Here is a 27,115-nt window from a genome sequence, read left to right on the forward strand (position 1 = left end):
TGTATGTATTTATGTATTCTTTTGATTTTTAAACAAAAGCTGGTAATCATTTAAAAGGATGTTATACCTTCATTCCACAACAGTTACAGTAATGCTAGTGACCAAAACTGCATTCAAAATCTATTTTGATACCGTGTAACTACATAGTATTTCTAACTTTTCTACAAATTGTGTAAAACAACATGTGTACTTTTGTCCTATTTACTCTTTACAGAAAAATGGTTGGTTTGTTGTTTAACGCTACTCTCAGCAGTATTCCAGCTATAAGGCGGTAAATAATCGAGTCTGGATCAGACAACCCAGTGATCTACAGCAGGAGCATCGATCCACACAATTTGGATGCGATGTTTGCAGAAAATGATTTAATGATGTTAATTGCACAAACCGTTATGGCATGAGAAAGTGATTACAAACAAATACACTTCCCAATCAAAATAACAGACGAAGGGCAAAAGGGGCGACGCACCTCCATTTCCATGCAATATTGATACAGCTTTAGTCAACTGCATTTGTTCAGTGCTTTTCTATTGCACGGTTAGGTATATGTTCTTATAATATATTACATGTTCAATCGTTACATTTGTCATTGTCATATATCATTATATCACTCGTTAGATATAAAAATAAAAAAATAAAATAAACAGACTCTATTGTCTTATTTTGCAGTTGAAAAAACCCAAACAAATCGGTTACGTTTCCTTCAATCGTGTGAGTCAAATATACTATAATGTAGTGTCTGAGATATGCCATTTACAGTTGAATGTACCTAGGCCGTTACGTCACTGTAAGTAGGTAAGAGCGTATTATCAAGTACAATACCTCAGTAGCGGGTCAGCCAAGTCATTTGAGACTTCCATTCACTCTGACAAGACGACCAACCGCATTAGTGGCTTCAAACTTAATCTTGAACGACAGTATTTTAATGATGGGTCTCGGAAGTAGTCTTATTGTCATAATAGTATTATTCAGTGTTAGAGGATATGAGTTTTGCGATATCGGCTCATATTTTGACCCAGTAATTCATAGGTGTGATTTGTGTAGTAATATATGTGATAACATGGATTCAACGAATACCTATGAGGACTGCCAACGTAACTGCCCAGGTAGGTAAATGCTACATTAAATAAAAGTCATAAATATATCAAACAAAACGAACGTCTAACGTAATGTTCTAGAACTCTGAAAACTAAAATAGATATTTCATTGTCGTCAGTTCATGCATATTCATGAACTATATATGATCGGCCAGTTCAGACCAGATTCACTGAATCCATAACATATGGTATCCATGATATAGAAGGCAATGCAACAGCCGAAAAGAGGAGATACATTCTTGAAACAGACATTCATTTCTATCAAATGACTAAAAAATATTATGACTTGATGATTCCTGAAAATGATTCCATTGTAACTGCAAGATATGTTGGGAGTGGGGTGGATATAAAAGGGTGTCCGGACAATAGACTATATTTGAGAACTATATCTTAGTTGTGCTAGATCGCATACTGATATGGACATAATATTCTTTTTATCGGTCGTTTTGGTTTAGAAAAAACATACTTCCTGGTCGACATTAATGCCCCAGTCACACATAGTCCTCACCCCCATCCACGTGTGCATAGACGCAGTTTATGTACCTGTGATGCTGCAACATTTTACCTGAAAGTACATGGCGGCTGCGGTTATATTTGTACTTACTGAACATTGATCTTCAAAGTCGTAGCTGTGCAGATGGGTATTTATCCCGCCTAACGCCATTTTGCTTTCTAAAAGTAGGCTATCCGACGCAGGTCACAGTCTGGCAGTCGTTAGATAATATGCCGGGCCTTTCAAAGCAGACAAATGTTTCGCTACGTTAGGTTTTGAACTCATGAGATGCGGGCGTTACAGAGTTAACTATAAAGTTCTGTACATTTTGATGTTGTTCATAAGCGCATATTATAAGTGTTACACATATTTTATTCTTTCTTTAAATTAATAATTTGTATACATATTTGCGGGACTGGGAGTGTGTGGAGAGAGGGAGGGTGGTGGACGAGGAGGAGAATACATGTATAACCTCAGTACACGGTATATTCTGTTGTCAAGATTGCTGAAGATGTGGTTGATGTGATATTTGAAGGGGTCAATAATTGTAATTAGCGACTTTGTACGTAATATTACGTCTTCAGGTCGATACGGAATGGAGCGATAAGGAAGCATAGTGATTAAGGCCCTGTTATGATTCGCACGGGTAAAATGTGTGAAGCCCAATCTTAATCAGCGTTCGAAAATTAGGCTCGAAGCCGAATGAAACCCACACAGGCTCACAGCTTTGGTTTTCTGCAGGTGCTTATGGCTCTGTTTGTTGTGAATTACTTATACGGTAGCTAGAATATACGCCTGCACATTCTGATCAGGACCCACAACTATTTCTGGTTCTGGGACCTTAGGGCCTGCTGCCTTTCGAGGTTAGGGGCAAACACTGATCTTGATTCCTCTTCTGTGATATCACTGTAACTTTTGGCGGCGTTAAACCATAATAACCACAATCAGTGTGTGGATGTAAACCAGCGAAATACAGGATACATGTTATTGTCTTTATTTAGATTACGGTAAAGCGAAAGGGTGTTCGGACGATCAATACTACGACCAGAACGTCGGGAGATGTGACTCGTGTGCGGAGCTCTGTCACGGAGAAAACATTCAAGACACAACGGAAGAATGCAAAGCCAAGTGCCCCAGCTGTAAGTCATCTGCATAAATCGAACAAACCAATAAAACCACCAAAGCACCAGCTAATTACACATCAGGAAGAAATATTCCTAATATATACTTCCCATCAAAAGTTTAGACTCACAAGTGTAAATATAGCCACTTACTTCAAGCAACAATACTAAACTAGATTTTGCAAAATATTCCATACTGTTTAAAGGTACTGTTTACACATGAACTGATGCATTGTAAAACAACTTCGTAATGTTGAAATCATTATTGTAATGAAAATAATAAAACTCTGTGAAAATTCTTAACAAAACTTTACACCAAACGCAGCTGTTCACATGCACGATATTTGCACATGTTTTTCAACAATTTGATGCATGATCCTCGTGCAATTAATCGGCATAAGGTTTGCAGTTGGTTCCCCCACGCTAGTGGAGCAATCTATCGTCGATGTAACCATATATATATATATATGTATATATGTACATTGTGACGTTATGACAAAGTGACGTCATATCATATCTATTTAACTGTAATCACTTCTCCCTGAAGATAAAATTGAAACATGTTGGAGAAGATCCGTGTCGTGTGATTATTTCAGAAACTTCTTCTTATATATGTACTACTGTACGCTCGGTATTCTCATCACTTTCTTTCTTTATATATATACACATATAGTGAGTGTTTTAAGTGAGTCTAAACTTTTCATGGGAAGTATATATGTAGAACACTGAATAATTTGGTTAGTTGTTTTGATTTTTAACGCCGCACTCAGCAATATTCCAGCTATATGGCGGCGGTCTGTAAATAATCGAGTCGAGTCTGGGCCAGACAATCCAGTGATGAACAGCAAGAGCAGTTGGGATGCGATGACATGTGTCAACCACGTCACAGAGTCTGATCTACATGGGTAAGAAAAATTGAACAAAGGTATCGCTTTAGAAGGTAATACATGTAAACTGAAAGCATTATGTTTTATCTGTACTGTGTAGAAATGTATATACATGTACACAGAAACATACCTTTAATATTATTTGAAACAATGAAGAATTTCTTTTAAAATAGTACAACACCTCTCATATCTTCCGCATCATAGACCTCCAATAATTCATGTATATTTATGTGTGGGAGCCTATGCCACAATTATTGCATCTGTGTATAATGATCTCACTAATACCTTTGAAACACAACATCACCGAAGCTTTAAACAAATATTACAGTTCACCGTGGTGGACCTGGTTCTGGTTCAGGAAGGTCGACGGGGCCAATTATTGCAACAGCAGTGACATGTTCCATCACCGTTATGGCAATTGTCATAGTTCTTCTACTTTGCCGGACCCAGCGTCTCCCATCAGTCTTACAGAGGTGTCGCCTGTATCCAGGAAAAGGCTATACTCAACCACAACAGTGCAGCGATGGAAGCGATACTTCAGGATCTAACTTTTCTTCCGTCAGTAAGTACTTTCCTCTGTTTTAACTGGCAATTACTCAAAGATATCCCTCTACTGGGGACAGGGGATGTATGATGTACAGGGAATTTACTCAACTCATTGTCTTCTTATCTCTCATACAGGTCCAAGGGTATATCAGATTAATCAAGATTAATTAAGTCTCATTCACATCATAGTCACTGCTCCAACAGCCCCATCCTCCATACTTCAGCCTTATCCCCCATACTTCAGCTTCATCCCCATACTTTAGCTTCATCCCGAAACTTCAACCTCATCCCCCATACTTCAGCCTCATCCCCCATACTTCAGCTTCATCCCCATACTTCAGCCTCATCCCCCATACTTCAGCTTCATCCCCATACTTCAGCTTCATCCCCAAACTTCAGCCTCATCACCCATACTTCAGATTCATCCCGTACTTCAGCTTTATTCCCCAAACTTCAGCCTCACCCATCCTTCAGTCTAATCCCCATATTTTGGCTTCATCCCCATACTTCAGCCTCGTCCTCCATACTTCAGCCTCATCCCAATATTTCAGCCTCATCCTCCATACTTCAGCTTCATCCCCCATACTTCAGCTTCATCCACAAACTTCAGCCTCACCCATACTTCAGCTTCATTCACCATACTTCAGCCTCATCCCTATACATCAGCCTCATCCCCCATACTTCAGCTTCATCCCCATACTCCAGCTTCATCACCCATACTTCGGCCTCATTCCCCATACTTCAGCCTCACCCATACTTCAGCTTCATTCCCCATACTTCAGCCTCACTCATACTTCAGCTTCATCCCCATACTTCAGCCTCATTCCCAATACTTCAGCTTCATTCCCTATAAGGACATCTCTTGAAAAAGAAAAAACACTCAACAATCATGTCTGTGTTAAAAGGACAACAATAAAAAGAAGACAGCTTAGCAGCTTAAATTAAGAGACTTCAGAGCTCCTTAACACTAGAGGGTCCCCACATCAACTGATTGTATTACAGTTACCTTTTGTGTGAGACTATTTTACAGTCAAATGGTCATATGTCCTTTCAGGTGACGTTCATCCACAAGTAACTGATGCCACTGCAGTTGTCATGACAGAACAAGAGGGGTTTCCTGATTTACATACACAAGCTCGTCATAGTATAGTGGATGTTCTTATACACTAAGGCACACCAGTGAACCATGTCACGCTGACCAGTCTCTGACAAGTTACGGTGACGGTCCGCACATCAGCCCTCTGAAACCAGTTGACCTCTAACCAGGTTGAGATTGGTCAAATGCGACATGGAAGGGCTGCACTGAGAGGCATTGTTCTGATCTCTCGTCCAGATGATCAGATTTGAAGAAAAATGCCAGTTCAGACAGCAGGGGCTGTAATAAAGGCGAACCAGACATACACATTAGCTTCAGAAAAGAAGTTTTTGACGTGTTATGTCCCAAATGTCCAAAATATATGATACTTTACTAATATTATAAATATTTGAACAGGACATCACATGAGAGACAGGTGTTACCTCTCATTTGGACCACCGAGAAACCAAGTCATCTGAAAAACGTTTTGACACTTAAAAAGAGACGAATCTAAGAATCTGCTATATGCAGCATTGAAAGAACCTTATGTATCGAAAGTTTTCGCAAATTCGATTCAATTTTCAACTCTTTGTACGTCCATTGCTGATTTGTCATTTGAGCGGTGACTCCATCCGTGAGGATCTCAACACTCAATTTATAACTATACCTTAGCTTTGTTGTATTCAACATTGTTTGTGTTTGATGTTGGCTGGCTTCATATTTAATTCAAATTACTTTAGCAGCAGATGCAGCTGATATACCTGAGCTGTTCTTTCTGTACATTTGTACATATGCTCGCCCAATTGTTATATTATTATGTTTTGGAATTATGGGACTGGTGTCATTGACATTTACCCAATATACAAAATATTAAGACTGTATAAATTTGTAAATATATTTTGTGGGCAAAATAAAATATTTGTTCCTTAACAACTCTCTGTGTCTTGTGTATGTCATCCAATAGGATAATAACTGTGTTTTATTAATGCCTTGTTGACTTCATGTACTCGTACTAAAAGGAAAGAGGAGCTAATTGACTTTGCCTTTGCGTGTGTAGTGGCGGTTTTCATTGGTTGGATAAAATACGGTAACCGTCTTACGGGTACCTGATATCATCACTGGTTTATGGCGATTCAATGACACATGCTTCCTGTCGGACATTTAGACATCAAACGATGGAACTGCTGAAATAGTGCCCGAAACATCTATCTCTCTCACACGCACATACACTGTAACAATTATTCAAGGCACATACTTCTCGTCGGAAATTTCCTGGAGCTGCCTTTGCCGTCACCATGAACAAGACTCCTTAAATACAGTTTCATATCATTACGTTATCTCGGTGTATTAATGATCCAAGCGAAATAAGAATGTTCTCAAAACTAGATAACAAAATGATGTACACATTCAATTTCCTTCATTAGAAAGATATGGAAGGACAAACAATGGCGTGAGATTTTCAAATAAACTTTGTAGGTGAATCCCCAAATAAGCATAGACATGCCTCATTGGCAAAGGAAAGAGCACTGATGTCTGACATATATTTCATGTTTTAATGACATATTACTCATTCCACATACAAATGACTACATATATGACCTTTAAAACAAATGATGCCTTTATAAACCCAAATATATACCAAAACGTGATTACATCAGTGTGCTCAAACGTCCTTCCACAGAATGGGTGTGCACGATTCCACACTACTGAAATGAATATATAAGCAACTAGTACTGAAATACCAGTGTATTTTTTCCGCACCGATCCTCTGTTAGGAATCTGTTGAAAGTCTGAAGGTGTTAATCGCGCATGCTGCTTGTCCCAAAATGCCGATTTGTAGATTGTGTGGAGGCAAGGTTCACGAACACGTTTTATTACCATAGTTGTCTTGGTGACAGTCACGATTTCAGTCACTGGGGTACGTAAGAGCTAAAAATAGACTAAAAGTTGAGTTGCTTGGCAGTCTTTGATAAACATAACTATAAGCGACAACCTCCACATCTCTTTCCCCATCCCCGATCTAACCCCTGACCTACGTCAAATCAGAGCAATGAACAGCAGACGTGTGTTGTCTGTGGGTATATCTCGGTCACATAATAACCAAATGACGTACACAATGAGCTGCAGTGATTTGTTATTCTATCTTACACCATAAGCCGTCGAGCTGGAAATAAATTCCCCTGCTCTTGGAAAGTGGAATTCCAGAATCAACACCAGTCCTCACTGGCTGCAAACCAGACTCACGTCCTGAAACCTGTGCATATATAATGCCTGAGTTCTCAACACTAAACCAATGCTTACGTTCGTCACGAGTTTCTAACTAAGAGATATACATACTGTTGTCAACGTAGAACTAGATTACATGTGGATTGTTCATGCAATAGATTTGGAACAGAACCAGAATATATTTCTTTATAACCATCCTTTATTGAGTCAAAGTCTTGATTTGAGCACATATTTGTGAATTTAATCGTAGCCTGGACCTGGAATAGAAAGTGGAGGTTACCCTGAGTTCCTCTTGTTTTGTCAAATGCTTTCAGACCAATGTACTATAAAAGTGATCTGATTCACAGAATTTCTTAAATGTATAATAACCTGGGTATAACATTGTATTCAAGAGATCTCGCAGCTGAAATGCTAAAAGGTAGTTATCGAGTCATTCTTTATGACTGGTAGACCTGAAGTACCACGTGACCCACGTACATTCTAACTGAATGTCTTCTGAAATCTTTCTCCGCAAGTCTGCAGAGAATATCTTCATTGTACGGACAAAACGTAGCTTGCTAAACAAACACTGCATTGGATAAGCGTTGTATAGTCGCGTGAGTTGTGTGTCAAGGTCACGGCCCAGTACGGGTTATAGTGCACAATGGAGTCACGATTTGTGAGCTCATCGCACATAATTAGCATCAAGCTTACAATAAATGTCAGGCTAAAGCGCTTTTTGTACTGCTGGTAACACGATTTCAATGAAGTAATTTTTCATAATACGTATACTGAATCTATATTGATTATATCATTCACGCTTGGTAACACCAATGTACACTCTTCAAAAAAAGAAACGCAAAATGAAATGCAAGAATGATACTTACAAATTTGTACACATATGTAAACTCAAACATTTTTTTAGGGTTGCACATTGTTTCTGGAATGTTTTAGAAGATCATGCTTGACCAAACGCAACCAAAACTGATTTTGAACGGTTTTATCAATCAGGATTGTCATGATGTGCGTGGATGTCATGCAGCACGAATATCAGGCACAATGATTGTTTCTCACGTGCAAAGCATGAGTACAGCATGTGACTATAAAAGACCCAAATGAATCTCACAATTTCATCCACGATCTTTGCAAGTACTGTACACGAAAATGGGACGTCTCAACGCTGCCGATCGAAATCAGGCAATTGGGCGATTGCAAGCTGGCGAATCAAAGAGTGAGGTGGCAAGGATCTTCAACGTTCATCCAAGCACAATAACACGATTGTGGGATCGATTTCGTCAAACAAATTCGACAAATGACCGTCCAAGATCAGGAAGACCTAGAGTCACCACACCTGCCCGAGATCGGTACATCCGGGTAACCCACCTCCGTGACCGCCATCGTACCGCCCGGGACACAGCACAAGAACAGTTTGGAGGCCGAAGAGTGTCCCATCAGACAATCAGGAACCGTCTCCGAGAAGTAGGAATACGTGCCAAACGTCCAAAAGTTGCCCCCTCCTTGACACGACTACATCGACGTCGACGAGTGAGATGGTGTAACACGGTGCTGCCATGGAACCTGGCAAACTGGAGGCGCATATGGTTTAGCGATGAATCCCGTTATCTCCTCAGGCGACGTGATGGTAGAGACCGTGTCTACAGACGACGTCATGAACGTTTTGCTCCTAACTGCATCAGACAGATGGACAGATTCGGTGGAGAGAGTGTTATGGTGTGGGGAGCGATCTCATACACCCGCAGATCGGAACTTGTGCTTGTCCAAGGCAATCTGACGGCCAATCGATACATCGACCAGATTCTCCGTCCGCACGTCCTTCACTTTGTTGACCGTCAACGGCAGCTCTTCCAACAGGACACCGCCAGGCCCCACACAGCACGTGCCACCGTGGACTTCCTTGCCAATAACAACATCAATACCCTCCCCTGGCCCTCCAGATCCCCTTTGGGATCAGATCGATAGACGGGTACGTCGACGTCGTATTCCACCACAGAATCTTCAACAGTTGTTCCACATGCTGCAGGAGGAATGGAGAAAGGATTCCACAACAAAACATCCAACGACTGTACGATCTGTACCCAGGGGTTGTCGGGCAGTGGTAGCAGCTGGAGGTGGTCATACGAGGTACTGACTTCAACACCACCTGGTGGACAGCAGTAATGACTGTGATGACTGTTATTCTCATGAAATATGGACAAGATAGCAATGCATTGCTCCACAAAATTTCATTCATGTATCTTTGTTTTCCGCTGATCTACACGTCCTTGAATAACACAAAATTTTCATTGATATTTGGGTTTTGCGTTTCTTTTTTTGAAGAGTGTATATACAAAGATGTTATAAATGTATGTCACAATGTTTTTAGTAGAAAGTTGAAAAAAGACAAAAGATTGCGTGAGAGCTAAATATAGCTTTCACGGCGGAACCCCAAATTATCTTAGCCGTTGCTCATTGGCTGAAAAATGTGGTGTGATTGCATAGTTCATGTTTCGGACGATGTGATGTTGTTTATTGCTGCTAACTGCAAAAACCTTCCTCATTTATCATTTGACTGACTGAAATACAAGACTAATTCTCAGAATAGGCATTCAGATGGTAGCCCCATTCCTTAAAATCCGGAATTCTAAATTTTGTTTTTTTTCTATTTCAGCATGAGTTCCAAGACTTTTTCTGAACCTAGAAATATTTCATTTATCGATTACAATTTCGTAACATTTCATCCTAGTTTCAAGACTTTTTCCAAGGAAGATACAATTTCTTTTGATCCTATACTTTTTATGGATGTCAACTTCTTTATTATGAAGAACACAACGTTTCAGAGTATGTACGTACTCTTTCATCAGGTGGATGAATGCTCCGATACTTTGTGATCCTCATAATATACAAGTATACAAATATCCATACAATTATCTTCCTTATGTGCATCACTTCTAAATGCCATTATTCCAAGACCTAACTGAACTGTCATGCTATATGCTTTGGTGATGAATACATCGGTCTTTAAATAATTCTTTATATAGTAAATTGCAAGACCTAGTTTTCAGAATGCACATTTCAATGTTGACCTGTGCGATACTCTAATGTAATTCGGATAATCTAGGAGCAGCGTTTGAGAAACAGCGCCGACATTTTGACTTTACTTTACTTTAATGCCCTTTCACGGTGACAGCTATTGTTGTTGCAGTTATCTCTACACCAGGAGTTCAAAGGTCAATGTGAACGTGCGTGTATTGATGCAGCTGACACTACTTTTAGCAGACATTTCTCGTAAGAAGGTTTCCGTCACATTTACGTTCATCAAATAAACCCAACGCAAATAAACGTCTTTATTCACAATAAATTAGAAATCATGTACCAAATGGTTGAAGTCAGAGAAATTCAAAATGTTGATTTTGAAAGCAGATTTAACCTGCCCCTACAAAAGATCATTATGTCAAATGATAGATCAGTTTTAGTTTCTGTTTCAGACTCTCGTGTTTTAGGATTTATTCCTCTAACGTAGTTTCAGCGATAGATCCTTGTGTTGAAGCGGATACATTTTCGGTAGGTTGGCACAATCGCTCTTTGTCATTCACGGGAATTCACGCCCACACTGTGGTTCGCTCTACTTTGAAACCCACAATATTGTCCAGATTAACGGATTGACGAACCATGAGTCAGCCATCATGCCCTCACGTTTATGACAGACATGTGGAGGAAACATTTCAAACTTAGACGCATCACAGACAAAAATACTGCCCCATGCAATTCCCAATTTGACTTGACTTACAATCCCGATTTTCTTCAGTTGGACAATTGACTAGCCTTTGTATGCGTTCCACCGATGAGGCAGTGTTGGCTCGAACAGCTGGTATAATAATTTGATTGTGGTTCATAAACGCATGCTTATGATATGGTCGGAATCATACAATTGACTCGCTTTTGTTAACTGTTATGTATATGTTGTACATACTATGGTTATTCCCAGTAGTATATATTTCTCTTCTCTGCCCAATGAATACAGTATTCAGTGAAAATAACCACACTTGAGTTGATAGTTGGAATTAAACCAGTGCATCCGTAATAACCATGATATTCAGAAACCGAGAGTTTCATAGACGTTTGCAGTTAAATGCGTGAAAGATGGATGGTGTGAGTGAGTGAGATTAGTTTTACGCCGCACTCAGCAATATTCCAGCTATATGGCGGCGGTCTGTAAGTAATCGAGTCTGGACCAGACAATCCATTGATCAACAGAATGAGCATCGATCTACGCAACTGGGAACCGATGACATGTGTCAACCAAGTCAGCGAGCCTGACCACCCGATCCCGTTAGTCGCCTCTTACGACAAGCATAGTCGCCTGTTATGGCAAGCATGGGTTGCTGAAGACCTGTTCTACCCCGGATCTTCACGAGTCGAAAGATGGATGGGCATTCGGGTAATGCATTATCTCCTCCATCCATTCATGTGGTCATGCGAACCGGCTTCCACAGGTCTGGAATGTACAGTACAATGGTGTTTCATAAATGTCAGTATTCCTATTAATGTAGCGTTCCTGTGAAATGCTGTCTTAGTGAGTGAGTGAGTGAGTGAGTGAGTGAGTGAGTTGGGATTTACGCCGCTTTTAGCAATATTCCAGCAATATCACGGCGGGGGGACACCAGGAACGGGCAAATGCTGTCTTATTTCAAACGTGACATATGATTTGATGAAAGAGGAGAGTGACGCTACCCGAAAGTTTACATTTCTACTGGTGAAGGTCGAACTCTTTTGTATTGTTGTAACATTTGGTTTGTTATATTTTTTGTTTAACGCCGCACTCAGCAATATTCCAGCTATATAGCAGTGGTCTGTAAATAATCGAGTATGGACCAGACAATCCAGTGATCAACGGCAGGAGCAATTGGGATGCGATGACATGTGTCAACCACGTCACAGAATCTGATCATCCTGGGTAAGAAAACTGAATAAAGGTATCGCTTTAGAAGGTAATACATGTAACCTGAAAGCATTATGTTTTATCTTTACTGTGTAGAAATGTGTATACATGTACACAGAAACATTCTTTTAATATAATTTGTACAATGTCTGTATTTGAAACAATGAAGAATTTCTTTTAAATTACAACTGTAGTACAACATCTCTCATATCTTCCGCATCATAGACCTCCCATAATTCGTGTATACTTATGTGCGGAGCTCATGCTACAATTATTGCCTCTATGTATAATCAGCTCACTAATACTTTAAACATATGTTACAGTTCACCGTGGGGGGACATGGTTCTGGTTCAGGAAGGTCGACGGGGCCAATTATTGCAATCGCAGTGACATGTTCCATCATCGTTATGGCAATTGTCATAGTGGTACTACTTTGCCGGACCCAGCGTCTCCATCTGTCTTACAGAGGTGTCGCCTCTATCCAGAAAAAGGCTATACCCAGCCACAACAGTGCAGCGATGGAAGCGATACTTCAGGATCTAACTTTTCTTCTGTCAGTAAGTACTTTCCTCTGTTTTACTGGCATTTACTCGCATATATCCCTCTGTTAGTAACTACGTTTCCAATATGATAATTACTCAAAGATATGAGGGAAAGGTGATGTATGATGTACAGGGAATTTACTCAACTCATTGTCATCTTATCTCTCATACAGGTCCAGGGGTATGTATCTGATTAATCAAGATTAAGTAAGCCTTATTCACATCATAGTCACCGCTCCAACAACCTTATCCCCCACACTTCACCTTCATCCCCATACTTTAGCCACATCCCCCCATACTTCAGCCTCATCCCCCATACTTCAGCCTCACCCATACTTCAGAATCATCCCCCATACTTAAGCTTCATCCCCATACTTCAGCCTCATCCTCCATAGTTCAGCTTCATCCCCATACTTCAGCCTCATCTCCCATACTTCAGAATCATCCCCCATACTTCAGCCTCATCCCCCATAGTTCAGCTTCATCCCTATACTTCAGAATCATCCCCCATACTCCAGCCTCATCCCCATACTTCAGCCTCACCCTCATACTTCAGCCTCATCCCCCATACTTTAGCTTCATCACCATACTCCAGCCTCACCCCCATACTTCAGCCTCACCCTCATACTTCAGCCTCACACCCCATACTGCAGATCCACCCTCATACTTCAGCCTCATCCTCCATACATCAGCCTCACCCCGTACTTCAGCCTCATACCCGATACTTCAGTTTCATCCCAAAACTTCACTCTCATTCCCCAATACTTTAGCATCATCCCCATATTTCATCTCGAGGTGTAAAGACTCCACAGCATGTCTGTGTTAAAAGGACAACAAAAAGAAAGAAGACAAAACAAACAATCCCACACCTCGGCAGGTAATAGCATTGTATCAGCTTAGCAGCCGAAACGAATCCCCTTTTAAATTAAGAGACTTGGGAGCTCCTTAACAGCAGAGGGTCTACACATCAACTGATTGTATTACGGTTACCTTTTTGAGTGAGACTATTTTACAGTCAAATGGTCTTATCTCCTCTCAGGTGACGTTCATCCACAAGTAACTGATGCCACTGTAGTTGTCATGACAGAGGGGTTTCCTGATTTACATACACAAGCTCGTCATAGTTTAATGGATGTTCTTATACACTAACCCACACCAGTGAACCATGTCACGCTGACCAGTCTCTGACATGCCAAGGTGACGGTCCGCACATCAGCCCCTGAAACCAGTTGACCTCTAACCAGGTTGAAATTGGTCAAATGCGACATGGAAGGGCTGCACTGAGAGGCATTGTTCTGATCTCTCGTCCAGATGATCAGATTTGAAGAAAAATGCCAGTTCAGACAGGAGGGGCTGTAATAAAGGCGAACCAGACATACACATTAGCTTCAGAAAAGAAGTTTTTGACGTGGTATGTCCCAAATGTCCAAAATATATGATACTTTACTAATATTATAAATATTTGGAACAGGACATCACATGGGAGATAGGTGTTATCTCTCATTTGGTCCACCGAGAAACCAAGTCATCTGAAAAATCTGACGAATCTAAGAATCTGCTATATGCTGCATTGAAAGAACCTTGTGTATCGAAATATTTTGAGAAAATTAGATCCAATTTACAACTCTATGTACGTCCATTGTCCATGACTGATTTGTCATTTGAGTGGTGACTCAATCCTTGAGGATTTCAACGCTCAATTTATAACTATACCTTAGCTTTGCTGTATTCAACATTGTTTGTGTTTGATGTTGGCTGACTACATATATAATTAAAATTGTTTTAGCAGCAGACGCAGAGTTAACCTGAGTTATTCCTTCTGTACATGTGTACATATACACGCCCAGTTGTTACATGTTCATGCCAATAATGGTTGTCACCCCCAGCCTAATAATTAAATTGAAGGGGGTGACAACCATTATTGGCATGAGTATATTATAATGTTTTAGAATTATACCAAATATTAAGACTGTATAAACTTGTAAATATGCTTTGTGGGCAAAATAAAATATTTGTTCCTTAACCACTCTCTGTGTCTTGTGTATGTCATCCAATAAGATAATTGTGTTGCATTAATGCCTTGTTGACTTTTTGTACTCGTACTAAAAAAGCGCCAGGTAGTGATCCAGCGAGCTTGAGGTGCCGGGATCGAGCCCACCTGTAACCAGGTGTTAAAACCTTGGAGTCAACTTTGTGTACAGACTCTTTCAATGTTGTCACAACCCTTAGTGTATAGTACACAACCCTGTGCACTTACAATAACCCACAAATCCGTTGGTATATGACCAGATGGTGGCCACATGAATACGTGCAAACATCTAGTTGAGGGTACAGCAACGTGCAGTAAACTTGGACAAAGTACTGTGACTATGTGTTCCAGTCCACCCATCTGTGAATGGGTACCTCGTAAGGATGGGAAAGCCACATTAACTCGTGGCTCCAACAGTTGTATACTCCCAAGGGAGTTGAGATTGATAATACAATGTGCCGTTGGAGATGGACATCCAATGATCGAGGGAAAAAAAAGCGTCTTCGACCAGTTGAGTCGGATATTGGCGCTATACATATATTAGCATAAAATATAAAGGAGTTACGTTGACTTGTCTTTACGCTTTTTTGTGACGGTTTTCACTGGTTGGATAAGATACGCTAACCCTCTTACGGATAAATGATATCATCACTGTTTTATGGCGATTCAAAGACACATGCCTCTTGTCGGAAATTTAGACATCAAACGATGGAACTGCTAAAAAAGTGCCCGAAACATCATTATCTCTCTCACACACGCACACGATCATACACACCGAAAACCTCCCCAGCTGCCTTTGCCTGTCACCCTGTATTACAGTGTTTCATGTCATTACGTTATTTTGGTGTATCAATGATGAAATCATCTAAGTAAGAATGGCTGTCCCTAAAACTAGATAACAAAACGATGTATCGCAAGTTCCTTCATTAGAAAGACAGGGAGGGACAAACAATGGCGTCAGATTATCAAATAAACTTTGTAGGTGAACCCCCAAATTAGCATAGACATGGCTCATTGGCAAAGAAAGTGCACTGATGTCTGACATATATTTCATGTTTTCAGTGACATACTATTACTCATTCCAGCATATAAATGACTACAATATATGATACCTTTACAAACAAATACCAAAAACGTTTAACAGTAAATGTTTTTTTGTTTTTTTTGTTTTTTTTGTTTTTTTTGTTGTTGTTGTTGTTGTTTTTTTCAAGTCAAAGTCTTTTTATTGTCTATAGGCCACAGGCCGTATACAACATATATACAATTTTCACATACATTTACACATGTATACAATAACAAAGGTTGAGTTTACAACAAATATATATGATGTCATAGTACATGGGGAAATCCTACAAAAATATATCTTACTGAATTGGGGGGTATTTTGATGCATGGTATAAATATGTGCATAATTTTCTAGAAGTGTTTCGTTATTAGTAGTTTTTTGTTTTTGGGTTTTTTTCCATCATAAGTTGTTGTACATAATGTATTATCTGATATACATTGTAAATATGTCTTATCTAACATGTGTTGTATATAGTGCCACAATTATTCTGACTTGTCATGCTGTGTCTTGTGTCACATCCAATGTGTTGTGTTATATATTGCGCAACATCCGGCTTATTGTGTTGTATATTGTGTCTTATATCCAACCTATAATATGTGTTCCCCAAAGTTACACCAGTGCCATTAACTAACTAGTCAATATATAACTAAAACAATGATAATTTTTCAAAAGGGGAAACAGATCAAGATTTTACAAAAGAAGCGATTGCTGCATACACAGGTCAGGTTTGAAATACTGGGAATAATGGATGCCATTTATTAGCAAATTTCTTCATTTTATTCTTCCTTTTGGCAATGAAGCTTTCAACAGAAAAAAATATCTTTTAAAGTCTTTATAAAGTTATCGCATTTTGGAATATTGTTTTTCAAAGAAGAGACATAGATCTGTCTTTTTGCTGAAATGATTATATGATTAAGTAATGGGTTTTTACTTAAGGAGCCAAAATACACCAAATATTTTGTCAAATTGACTTTTTGTATCAAATAAGTGTTAATCCAAATTTGAAGATCCTTCCAAAACTTCTTAGTTTCACTACATTCCCAGTAAACATGGCACAAGTTTTCATCTTCATCTTTACAAAAGCTGCATGAGGCGCTCTGGATAAGGTTCATTTTTAAAAGTTCCTTTTTGGTATAGATAATACCGTGTAAAAATTTATATTGGAACTCTAAGAGTTTTACATCATTAATGTCTTGTCTGTAAGACTTGAAAATCATTGACCAATCAAAGTCAGTATCTTCAAACACATTCTCCCATTTATGACACATATGAGGGTTATTATTGTTAAATAACAATATATCATAAAATAATCTTGATCCTTGTAATGATTTCATAAAATTCTTTTGATAGGAGTTAAGATTCATGTCATAGTTATTTATACACCTGTGATTTGTTATTGTATTTTTCCATGATTCAGGTATATTATTTAGAACATATCTATGATCTAATTCTGTCCCTTTTATTGCATATTTACTTTTTAAAGATTCAAAAGACATCAAACCTTCTTCATCACACATGTCTTTGATGGTTAATAGTCCTTTATTTGCCCAATGACTGATATAATGATTTTGGTATCTAAAATTATGATTAAACCATAATGGCTGTGCTAAAATTTCATCAATGTTGTTTTCCTCTATGGTAATGTTAGTACAATACATGTTCCATGCTTTTAAAACATCTTTCCAATATGGATTATGAATATCAGCAATATAATAGAAGTTAGCACCAAATTTCCTGATATCATGTAATGGAAAATTGCATGGATTACATATTGATGATTTTCTTAAATAAAGTCTCAAAGTGGATAGTTTCAAGGCATTGATAAAGGTTTTTATGTCGATCATTCTTAAACCCCCATGTATATAATCTTTTTTCAAGGTACTTCTCTTAATTTTGTCAGTTTTGTTAGTCCAGATGAATTTGAAAAATATTTTATCAAGGGAGGTAACAAAATCTTGGGGTGGGTTTGGTAAAGTACTGAAAATATGAACTAATTTTGACATAGCTAGTGTCTTGATAACAGTGATTTTGCCGATTAATGTTAAATGTCTTTTTCTCCACACTGCCAATAATCTGTTAATTTCCTCTAGTTTTTTCTTTGTATTGATGATCCATAGATCCTTCAGTTCAGCATTAAGTATAATTCCCAGAACAACAAATTCATTTTTTCGCCATTCAATATTCAAATCCTGACATAGTTTATCACCACAACCTGCTTTAGATCCAATCCAGATAGCTTTAGTCTTATCAATATTTATTTTAGTCCTGACATCCTATAGAAAGTATTAATTGCATCAACAGCAGAATATAGACATTTTTCTGTACCATCTAAAACAACTCAGTATCATCTGCATATTGTCCTAATTTATACTCTGTATCATCAATTACTATACCTTTGATATTTTCATTTTGTCTTATCATGCATCCAAGGATTTCAGCTACAAAAAAGGAAAAGATATGGTGATAACGGATCCCCTTGTCTACAGCCCCGTTCATTTGAAAAGAATTCTGAGAGATGTCCATTTTGAATAACACAAGAAGTTGTATTATAGGTTAGGATATTTATCCACCTAATAATTTGGGGACCAAACCCAAACTTTTTTAATACCAAATTTATAAAATCTTTAGAGACAGTACCAAAAGCCTTTTCAAAATCGATCAAAATTAATAAACCTGGGATGTCTCTTCTTTTTGTCTCAAACATAATGTCATAGAGTAATCTTGTATTTTCACTTATATTTCTGATTTTCATGTATAAGAGAGTACAGGGTTGTTTTTAACCGATTAGAAATACAAGTACTGACTATTTTATACAGTGAATTCAATAAAGTTATTGGTCTCCAGTTTTTTAAAAGGGTTCTGTTTTTATCTGGCTTGGGTATACATGTAATAACACCTCTTTTCATTGTGAAAGACATTTGATTCTTATTAAAAATTTCTTTAATAAATCTATAGATCCAATATTTAAGGTCTTTCCAAAAATATTTAAAGAAATCTATTGGAAATCCATCTACACCAGGGCTTTTGTTATTTTTCACATGTTTAACAGCCAATGTTATTTCTTCCATGTCAATATCTTTTTCTAATTTGTTTCTAAGATGGCCAGTTAAAGTGGGAGTTACCACATCTTGTAAACAAGTTTCATCCTCATATTTCCTGCCAGAAGAATAAAGTTGTTTGTAAAATGTTTTTACTTCATTTAAGATAGAAAAGCTGTCAGTAATTTCGTCATTGTTATCCGTGACAATCTTATTAATTGATTTGCTGACATAATTTCTATTTTCTAGGTTGCAAAAATACTTGGTTGGCTTTTCCCCCTCTTCATACCATAAAATTCTGTTTCTGAGCTGTATACCCCTTATTTCATCTTCTTTAATTTGTTGTAGTTCAAATTTATATTTTGCAAGTTCAGATAATAAATTTTCATCTATAGTTTGAAAGTCCTTTCTTATTGATTCTTCATAGTCTTTAATTTTAGTTTCTAATTCTGTGGTTTTATCAATTGTTTTCCTTTTTAGAAAGGTTGAAAATGAAATTGATTTTCCCCTAACATTCATAAGGAAGGTTTCTAAAAAATAAACTATCATCAATCTTAAGTTTTATATTAAGGTCATTAGCATTTTCATCATATACATCAATATCTGAATATTCTTCAACTGTGTCCTTTAATATGGATCTAACAAGTTCGCTATACTCAGGTTGTAACAATAAAGACGTATTAAATTTCCAATATCCCCGCCCTCTTTCTTGGTTAATAGTATTTGAAAAAGAGTAGGTAATAGCTGAGTGGTCCGTTTTATAGCCTGGTAGAATATCGGAATCAAGCGTAAGGTTCAGCAAATCTTGTGAGATTAAAAACAAATCCAGTCTGGCTTGTTGTCTTGGATGTTTTCTCCACCATGTAAATTTTTTCAGATTATCATTCGAATCACGCCAAATATCCACAAGATCATAAGCTGCAATTGTGTCTAAAACTACTTTTCTGGCCTTGGGATTGTTGATATTTTTGTAATTTTCTAAATCAATGGAAGGATCAAGAACCAGATTCCAATCTCCTACCATAACCAGAGATTCATTCTCAAAATTGGATAAACTTTCGAAAAGCATTACATAAAATAGTGGGTCATCAATATTTGGTCCATAAAGGTTTGTGAGGGTAAATCTTTTATCTTCTACAGTTATGTCTGCAATAATAAAATTTCCACCTTCATCTTCCAGAGTTTAACAGTAAATGTTGCCCAAAATATAGTGATTACATATTTTGGATGATTAAACAGTTTTTGTCCACAGAATGGGTGTACACGATTCCATACTACCATAATGAATATATAACCAATTAGTACTGAAATACCAGTGTACCAGTGTTTCCACTGTTAGGAATCTGTTGAAAGTATCAAGGCGCTTGTACAAATATGCTGATTTGTAGATTGTGTGGAGGCAAGGTCCACGAACACCTTTTATTAAAACAGTTGTCTCGGTCAGGTCACGACAGTCACGATTTCAGTCACTGGGGTACACGGGACCACGTAAGAGCTAAAAAGAGACTATAAGTTGAGTTGTCTGGCGGTCTTTGATAAACTTAACTATAAGCAACAACCTCCTCAGCTCTTCCCCCTCACCGATCTAACCCCTGACCTACGTCAAATCAGAGCAATGAACAGCAGACGTGTGTTGTCTGTGGGTATATCTCGGCCACATAATGACCAAATGACGTACAACTTGAGGAGCAGACGTGTGTTATCTGTGGGTATATCTCAATCACATAATAACCAAATGACGTACAGAATGAGCTGTAGTGATTGGTTATTCTATCTCACACCATAAGCCGTCGAGCTGGAAATAGATTCCCCTGCCCTTGGAAAGTGGAAATATAGAATCAACACCAGTCCTCACTGGCTGCAAACCAGACTCACGTCCTGAAACCTGTGCATAATCCCTGAGTTCTCAACACTCAACCAATGCTTACGTTCGTCACGAGTTTCTAACTAAGAGATATACATACTGTTGTCAATGTAGAACCAGATTACACGTGGATTGTTCATGCAACAGATTTGAAGCAGAACCAGAATGTATTTCTTTATAAATCCCTCCTTTATTGAGTCAGCCTTGACCGGGAATAGTAAGTGGAGGTTATCCTGAGTTCCTCTTGTTTTGTCAAATGCTTTCAGTTTAATGTACTGTAAAAGTGATCTGATTCACATAATTCGTTTTCTTAAATGTATAACCTGCACACGGGTATAACATTGTATTCAAGAGATCTCGCAGGTGAAATGTTAAAAGGTAGTTATCGAGTCATTCTTTATGACTGGTAGACCTGAAGTACCACGTGACCCACGTACATTCTAACTGAATGTCTTCTGAAATCTTTCTCCGCAAGTCTGCAAAGAATAACTTCATTGTACGGACAAAACGTAGCTTGCTAAACAAACACTGCATTGGATAAGCGTTGTATAGTCGCGTGAGCTGTGTGTCAAGGTCACGGCCCAGTACGGGTTTTGTGCACAATGTATATACAAAGATGTTATAAATGTGTGTCACAATGTTTTTAGTAGAATGTTGAAGAAAAACAAACGATTGCGTAAGAGCTAAATATAGCTTTCACGGCGGAAGCCCAAGTTATCATACCTGTTGCTCATTGGCTGAAAATGTGGTGTGATGCATAGTTCATGTTTCGGACGATGTGATGTTGTTTATTGTAACATGAAAACGATATGACCAAATTCATAAACTAAATAGATATAAAACTCACTTGATACCGAATTATTGTACAACAATTAGGCAACTATTGGATTGAAGTTAATACTGCAGTACCCCTGTCAACTGTTTTTATTTGTGTTTGTGACGTGCAGAATAGGCTCATCCTTTTGTAAACAGATGGTATCACTATTTGACTGTGATTCATAAAATCCTGAGCAGTTGCTAACCTTCCTCATTTATCATTTGACTGACTGAAATACTACTTCTCCCATACATGTCAGTAAAGTCGCCCCATTCCTTAAACCGGAATTCCCACTTGGCTGAGTTCCAAGTCTTTTCTCTGAACCTAGAAATATATTCTGACGATTACAGTTTCGTAACATTTGATCCTAGCCACGCCAAGGAAGATACTTTTTATGGATGTCAACTTCTTTATTATGAAGAACAGAACGTTTCGGAGTATGTACGTACTCCTTAATCAGGTGGATGAATGCTCCGATACTTTGTGATCCTCATAATATACAAGTATACAAATATCCATACAGTAATCTTCCTTATAAATGTGCATCACTTCTAAATGCCATTATTCGAAGACCTAACTGAACTGTCATGCTATATGCTTTGGTGATGAATACTTTAGTCTTTAAATAATTCTTTATTCAGTAAATTGCAAGACCTAGTTTTCAGAATGCACATTTCAGTGTTGACCTGTTCGATACTCAAATGCAATTCGGATAATCCAGGAGCAGCGTTTGAGAAACAGCGACGAAATATTATACTCCTACTTTGCGTTAAATGCCCCGCTTCATGGTGACAGCTGTTAACTCTACACCAGGTTGGCACAATGGCTTTTAGTCATTCACGGGAATTCACGCCCACACTGTGGTTCGCTCTACTTTGAAACCCACAATATTGTCCAGATTAAAGGATGGACGAACCATCAGTCAGCCATCATGCCCTCACGTTTATGAAAGACATGTGGAGGAATCATTTCAAACTTAGACGCATCACAGACAAAAATACTGCCCCATGCAATTCCCAATTTGACTTGTACCATACAATCCCGATCTTCTTCAGTTGGACAATTGACTAGCCTTTGTATGCGTTTATGACAAGTTCCACCGATGAGGCAGTGTTGGCTCGAACAGCTGGTATAATTATTTGATTGTGGTTCATAAACGCATGCTTATGATATGGTCGAAATCATACAATTGACTCGCTTTTGTTAACTGTGGTTGTTCTGAAATTTTATGGAAGCTGTGTACCAGAGGATTATTGACAGTCATGTTTACCTGTATGTTTGCATTCACCCATAATTTTGCATTTATTATTATTATGAGTATTGTGATATTGTATGAAATCAGTTATTTGTAGCTGAGATATGCATCTTTCTAATTCCCAGAGAGATGACTTCATGTAACATATGTTATTTTGTAGATACTGTTAAAACAGATGTTCTGAAACATAAGGAATCTGAATATTTTTATGATAACTGAGCTTTAAGTTATATACACTGTTAGTGTATCATGGGTTTTATAGTGTTATAAATGTATGCCAGAGGTGTAAACTAGTACAGATTTGCTTGGTGGCACTTTCATTTGAAACTAGGAACAAAATTTGCTATGCATTTTCTAGAACCGTAGAAATTTCTTTTATTTCGTTAGTGGTTTGCATAATTAGCCATTATTGATTGCAAATTATCTCCTGTTATAAACTAGGTTTTTAGGCAACTGACCATGCGCTCACAGAGCACATGTCTGAGCAACATGCACCAGTCAGAGAGAGAGAGAGAGATGGTATATTTGCCCAACTTTTCTTTGTGGAGAAATTACTCTTCAGAATATACCTTGATCTACATTAAAAGGATATTGGAAGACTCCACATTTAGTCATTGTTCATTCAAAACAGTTATGTATATGTTGTAAATACTATGGTTATTCCCAGTAGTGTAGATTTCTCTTCTCTGCCAAATGAATACAGTGTTCAGTGAAAATAACCACACTTGAGTTGATAGTTGGAATTAAACCAGTGCATCCGTGATAACCATGATATTCAGAAACCAAGAGTTTTATAGACGATTGCAGTTCAATGCGTGAAAGATGGATGGTGTGTGTGAGTGTGATTAGTTTTACGCAGCACTCAGCAATATTCCAGCTATATGGCGGCGGTCTGTACATAATCGAGTCTAGACCAGACAATCCAGTGATCAACAGCCTGAGCATCGATCTGCGCTACTTGGAACCGATGACATGTGTCAACCAAGTCAGCGAACCTGACCACCCGATCCCGTTAGTCGCCTTTTACGACAAGCATAGTCGCCTGTTATGGCAAGCATGGGCTGCTGAAGACCTATTCTACCCCGGATCTTCACGGGTCGAAAGATGGATTGGCATTCGGGTAATGCATTATCTCCTCCATCCATTCATGTGGTCATGCGAACCGGCTTCCACAGGTCTGGAATGTACAGTACAATGATGTTTCATAAATGTCAGTATTCCTATTAATGTAACGTTCCTGTGAAATGCTGTCTTAGTGAGTGAGTGAGTTGGGTTTCACGCCCCTTTTAGCAATATTCCAGCAATATCACCAGAAATTGGCAAATGCTGTCTTATTTCAAACGTGACATAAGATTTGGTGAAAGAGGTGAGTGACTTTCACGCTACCCGAAAGATCACATTTCTACTGGTGAAGGTCGAACTCTTTTGTATTGTTGTAACATTTGGTTTGTTGTTTAACTGCGCACTCAGCAATATTCCAGCTATATGGCGATGGTCTGTAAATAATCCAGAATGGACCAGACAATCCAGTGATCAACGGCAGGAGCAATTGGGATGCGATGACGTGTACGTCAGAGAACCTGAACTGTACTGCGCAGAAATGTGAATACATGTAAACAGAAACATTCTTTTAACATAATGTCAGTATTTGAAACAATGAAGAATTTCTTTTGAATTACAACTGTAGTACAACATCTCTCATATCTTCCGCATCATAGACCTCCCATAATTCATGTATACTTATGTGCGGAACTCATGCCACAATTATTGCCTCTATGTGTAATGAGCTCACTAATACTTTAAACATATATTGCAGTTCACCGTGGTGGACTGGGTTCTGATTCAGGGAGGTCGACGGGAATAATTATTGCAATAGCAGTGACATGTTCCATCATCGTTATGGCAATTGTCATAGTGGTACTCCTTTGCCGGACCCAGCGTCTCCCATCTGTCTTACAACATGACAATTACTCAAAGATATGAGGGACAGGGGATGTATGATGTACATAGAATTTACTCAACTCATTGTCATCTTGTCTCTCATACAGGTCCAAGGGTATATAGCAGATTAATCAAGATTAATTAAGCCTCATGTACATCATAGTCACCGCTCCAACAGCCTCGCCCCCACACTTCAGCTTAATCCCCCATACTTCAGCCTCATCCCCCATACTTCAGCCTCACCCATACTTCAGAATCATCCCCCATACTTCAGTCTCATCCCCATACTTCAGTCTCATTCCCCATACATCAGAATCATCCTCCCATACTTCAGCTTCATTCCCACACTTCAGCCTCATCATACTTCAGCCTCATCCCCATACTTCAGCCTCATCCCCCATGCTTCAGCCTCATCCCCATACTTCAGCCTCATCCCCATACTTCAGCCTCACCCATACTTCAGAATCATCCCTATACTTCAGTCTCATCCCCATACTTCAGTCTCATTCCCCATACATCAGAATCATCCCCCATACTTCAGCTTCATTCCCATACTTCAGCCTCATCCCCCATACTTTAGCTTCATCCCCATACTTCAGCCTAATCCCCATACTTCAGCCTCACCCTCATACTTTAGCCTCATCCCCCATACTTTAGCTTCATCCCCATACTTCAGCCTCATCCCCATACTTCAGCCTCACCCTCATACTTCAGCCTCATCCCCCATACTTCAGACCCACCCTCATACTTCAGCCTCATCACCCATACTTCAGTTTCATCCCCATACTGCACCCTCATTCCCAATACTTCAGCATCATCCCCATTTTTCATCTCGGGGTGTAAGGCTCCACAGCATGTCTGTGTTAAAAGGACAACAATAAAAATGAGACAAAACAAACAATCCCCCACCTCGGCAGGTAATAACATTGTATCAGCTTAGCAGCCAAAACATATCCACTTTTAAATCAAGAGACTCGAGAGCTCCTTAACAGCAGTGGGTCTACACATCAACTGATTGTGTAACGGTTACCTTTTGTGCAAGACTCTTTTACAGTCAAATGATCTTATCTCCTTTCAGGTGACGTTCATACACTAGTAACTGATGCCACCGTAGTTGTCATGAAAGAACAAAAGGGATTTCCTGATTTACATACACAAGCTCGTCATAGTTCAATGGATGTTCTTATACACTAACCCACACCAGTGAACCATGTCACGCTGACCAGTCTCTGACATGCCAAGGTGACGGTCCGCACATCAAGCCCTTGAAACCAGTTGACCTCTAACCAGGTTGAAATTGGTCAAATGCGACATGGAAGGGCTGCACTGAGAGGCATTGTTCTGATCTCTCGTCCAGATGATCAGATGGAAGAAAAATGCCAGTTCAGACAACAGGGGCTGTAATAAAGGCGAACCAGACATACACATTAGCTTCGGAAAAGAAGTTTTTGACGTGGTATGTCCCAAATGTCCAAAATATATGATACTTAACTAACAGTTTAAATATTTGAACAGGACATCAGATGGGAGACAGGTGTTATCTCTCATTTGGTCCACCGAGAAACCAAGTCATCTGAAAAATCTGACGAATCTAAGAATCTGCTATATGCTGCATTGAAAGAACCTTGTGTATCGAATTTTTTTCAGCAAATTAGATCCAACTTACAACTCTATGTATGTCCATTGCTGATTTGAGTGGTGACGCCATCTGTGAGGACCTCAACATCAATTCATAACTAAACCTTAGCTTTGTTGTATTCAACATTGTGTTTGATGTTGGCTGGCTTCATATTTAATTCAAATTATTTTAGCAGCAGACTCATCTGATATACCTGAGCTGTTCTTTCTGTACATTTATAATATGCTCGCCCAATTGTTATATTATTATGTTTTGGAATTAGGGGACTGGTGTCATTGACATTTACCCAATATACAAAATATTAAGACTGTACAAACCTGTAAATATGCTTTGTGGGCACAATAAGATATTTGTTCCTTAACCACTCTCTGTTTCTTGTGTATGTCATCCAATGGGATAATATTTGTGTTGTATTAATGCCTTGTTGACTTCATGTAATCGTGCTAAATGGGAAAAGGAGCTACATTGACTTGCCTCTGCGTGTGTAATGACGTTTTTCACTGGTTGGATAAGATACACTAACCGTCTTACGGATACCTGATATCATCACTGGTTTATGGCGAT

At 38.7% G+C, this 27,115-nt stretch overlaps 1 protein-coding gene and 1 long non-coding RNA gene across 6 annotated transcripts in view; one reads left to right on the forward strand and one right to left on the reverse strand.

The window, feature by feature from the left end:
- The window catches only part of LOC124259289, a 95,926-nt gene that overhangs the window by 44,840 nt on the left and 23,971 nt on the right, over nucleotides 1-27,115 (reverse strand). The window lies entirely within an intron of this gene.
- Nucleotides 358-14,925, forward strand: LOC124259284. 3 transcript variants are annotated; one of them, XM_046693393.1, is made up of 5 exons: nucleotides 358-1,103; nucleotides 2,589-2,726; nucleotides 3,924-4,157; nucleotides 5,196-5,267; nucleotides 14,008-14,925. In XM_046693393.1, exons 1-5 carry the CDS (start codon nucleotides 923-925, stop codon nucleotides 14,049-14,051), a joined length of 669 nt encoding a protein of 222 aa, XP_046549349.1. In that variant the 5' UTR covers nucleotides 358-922; the 3' UTR covers nucleotides 14,052-14,925. The 3 variants fall into 3 exon arrangements, with proteins under 3 accessions (XP_046549349.1, XP_046549350.1, XP_046549347.1); XM_046693394.1 differs by lacking the exons at nucleotides 3,924-4,157; nucleotides 5,196-5,267 and adding an exon at nucleotides 12,684-12,917 and having other exon boundaries at nucleotides 13,942-14,008; XM_046693391.1 differs by lacking the exon at nucleotides 14,008-14,925 and having other exon boundaries at nucleotides 5,196-6,146.

Source organism: Haliotis rubra, unplaced genomic scaffold, assembly GCF_003918875.1.
Source record: "Haliotis rubra isolate DU_JTF1 unplaced genomic scaffold, ASM391887v1 Scf716, whole genome shotgun sequence".
NCBI classification, from domain to species: domain Eukaryota; kingdom Metazoa; phylum Mollusca; class Gastropoda; order Lepetellida; family Haliotidae; genus Haliotis; species Haliotis rubra.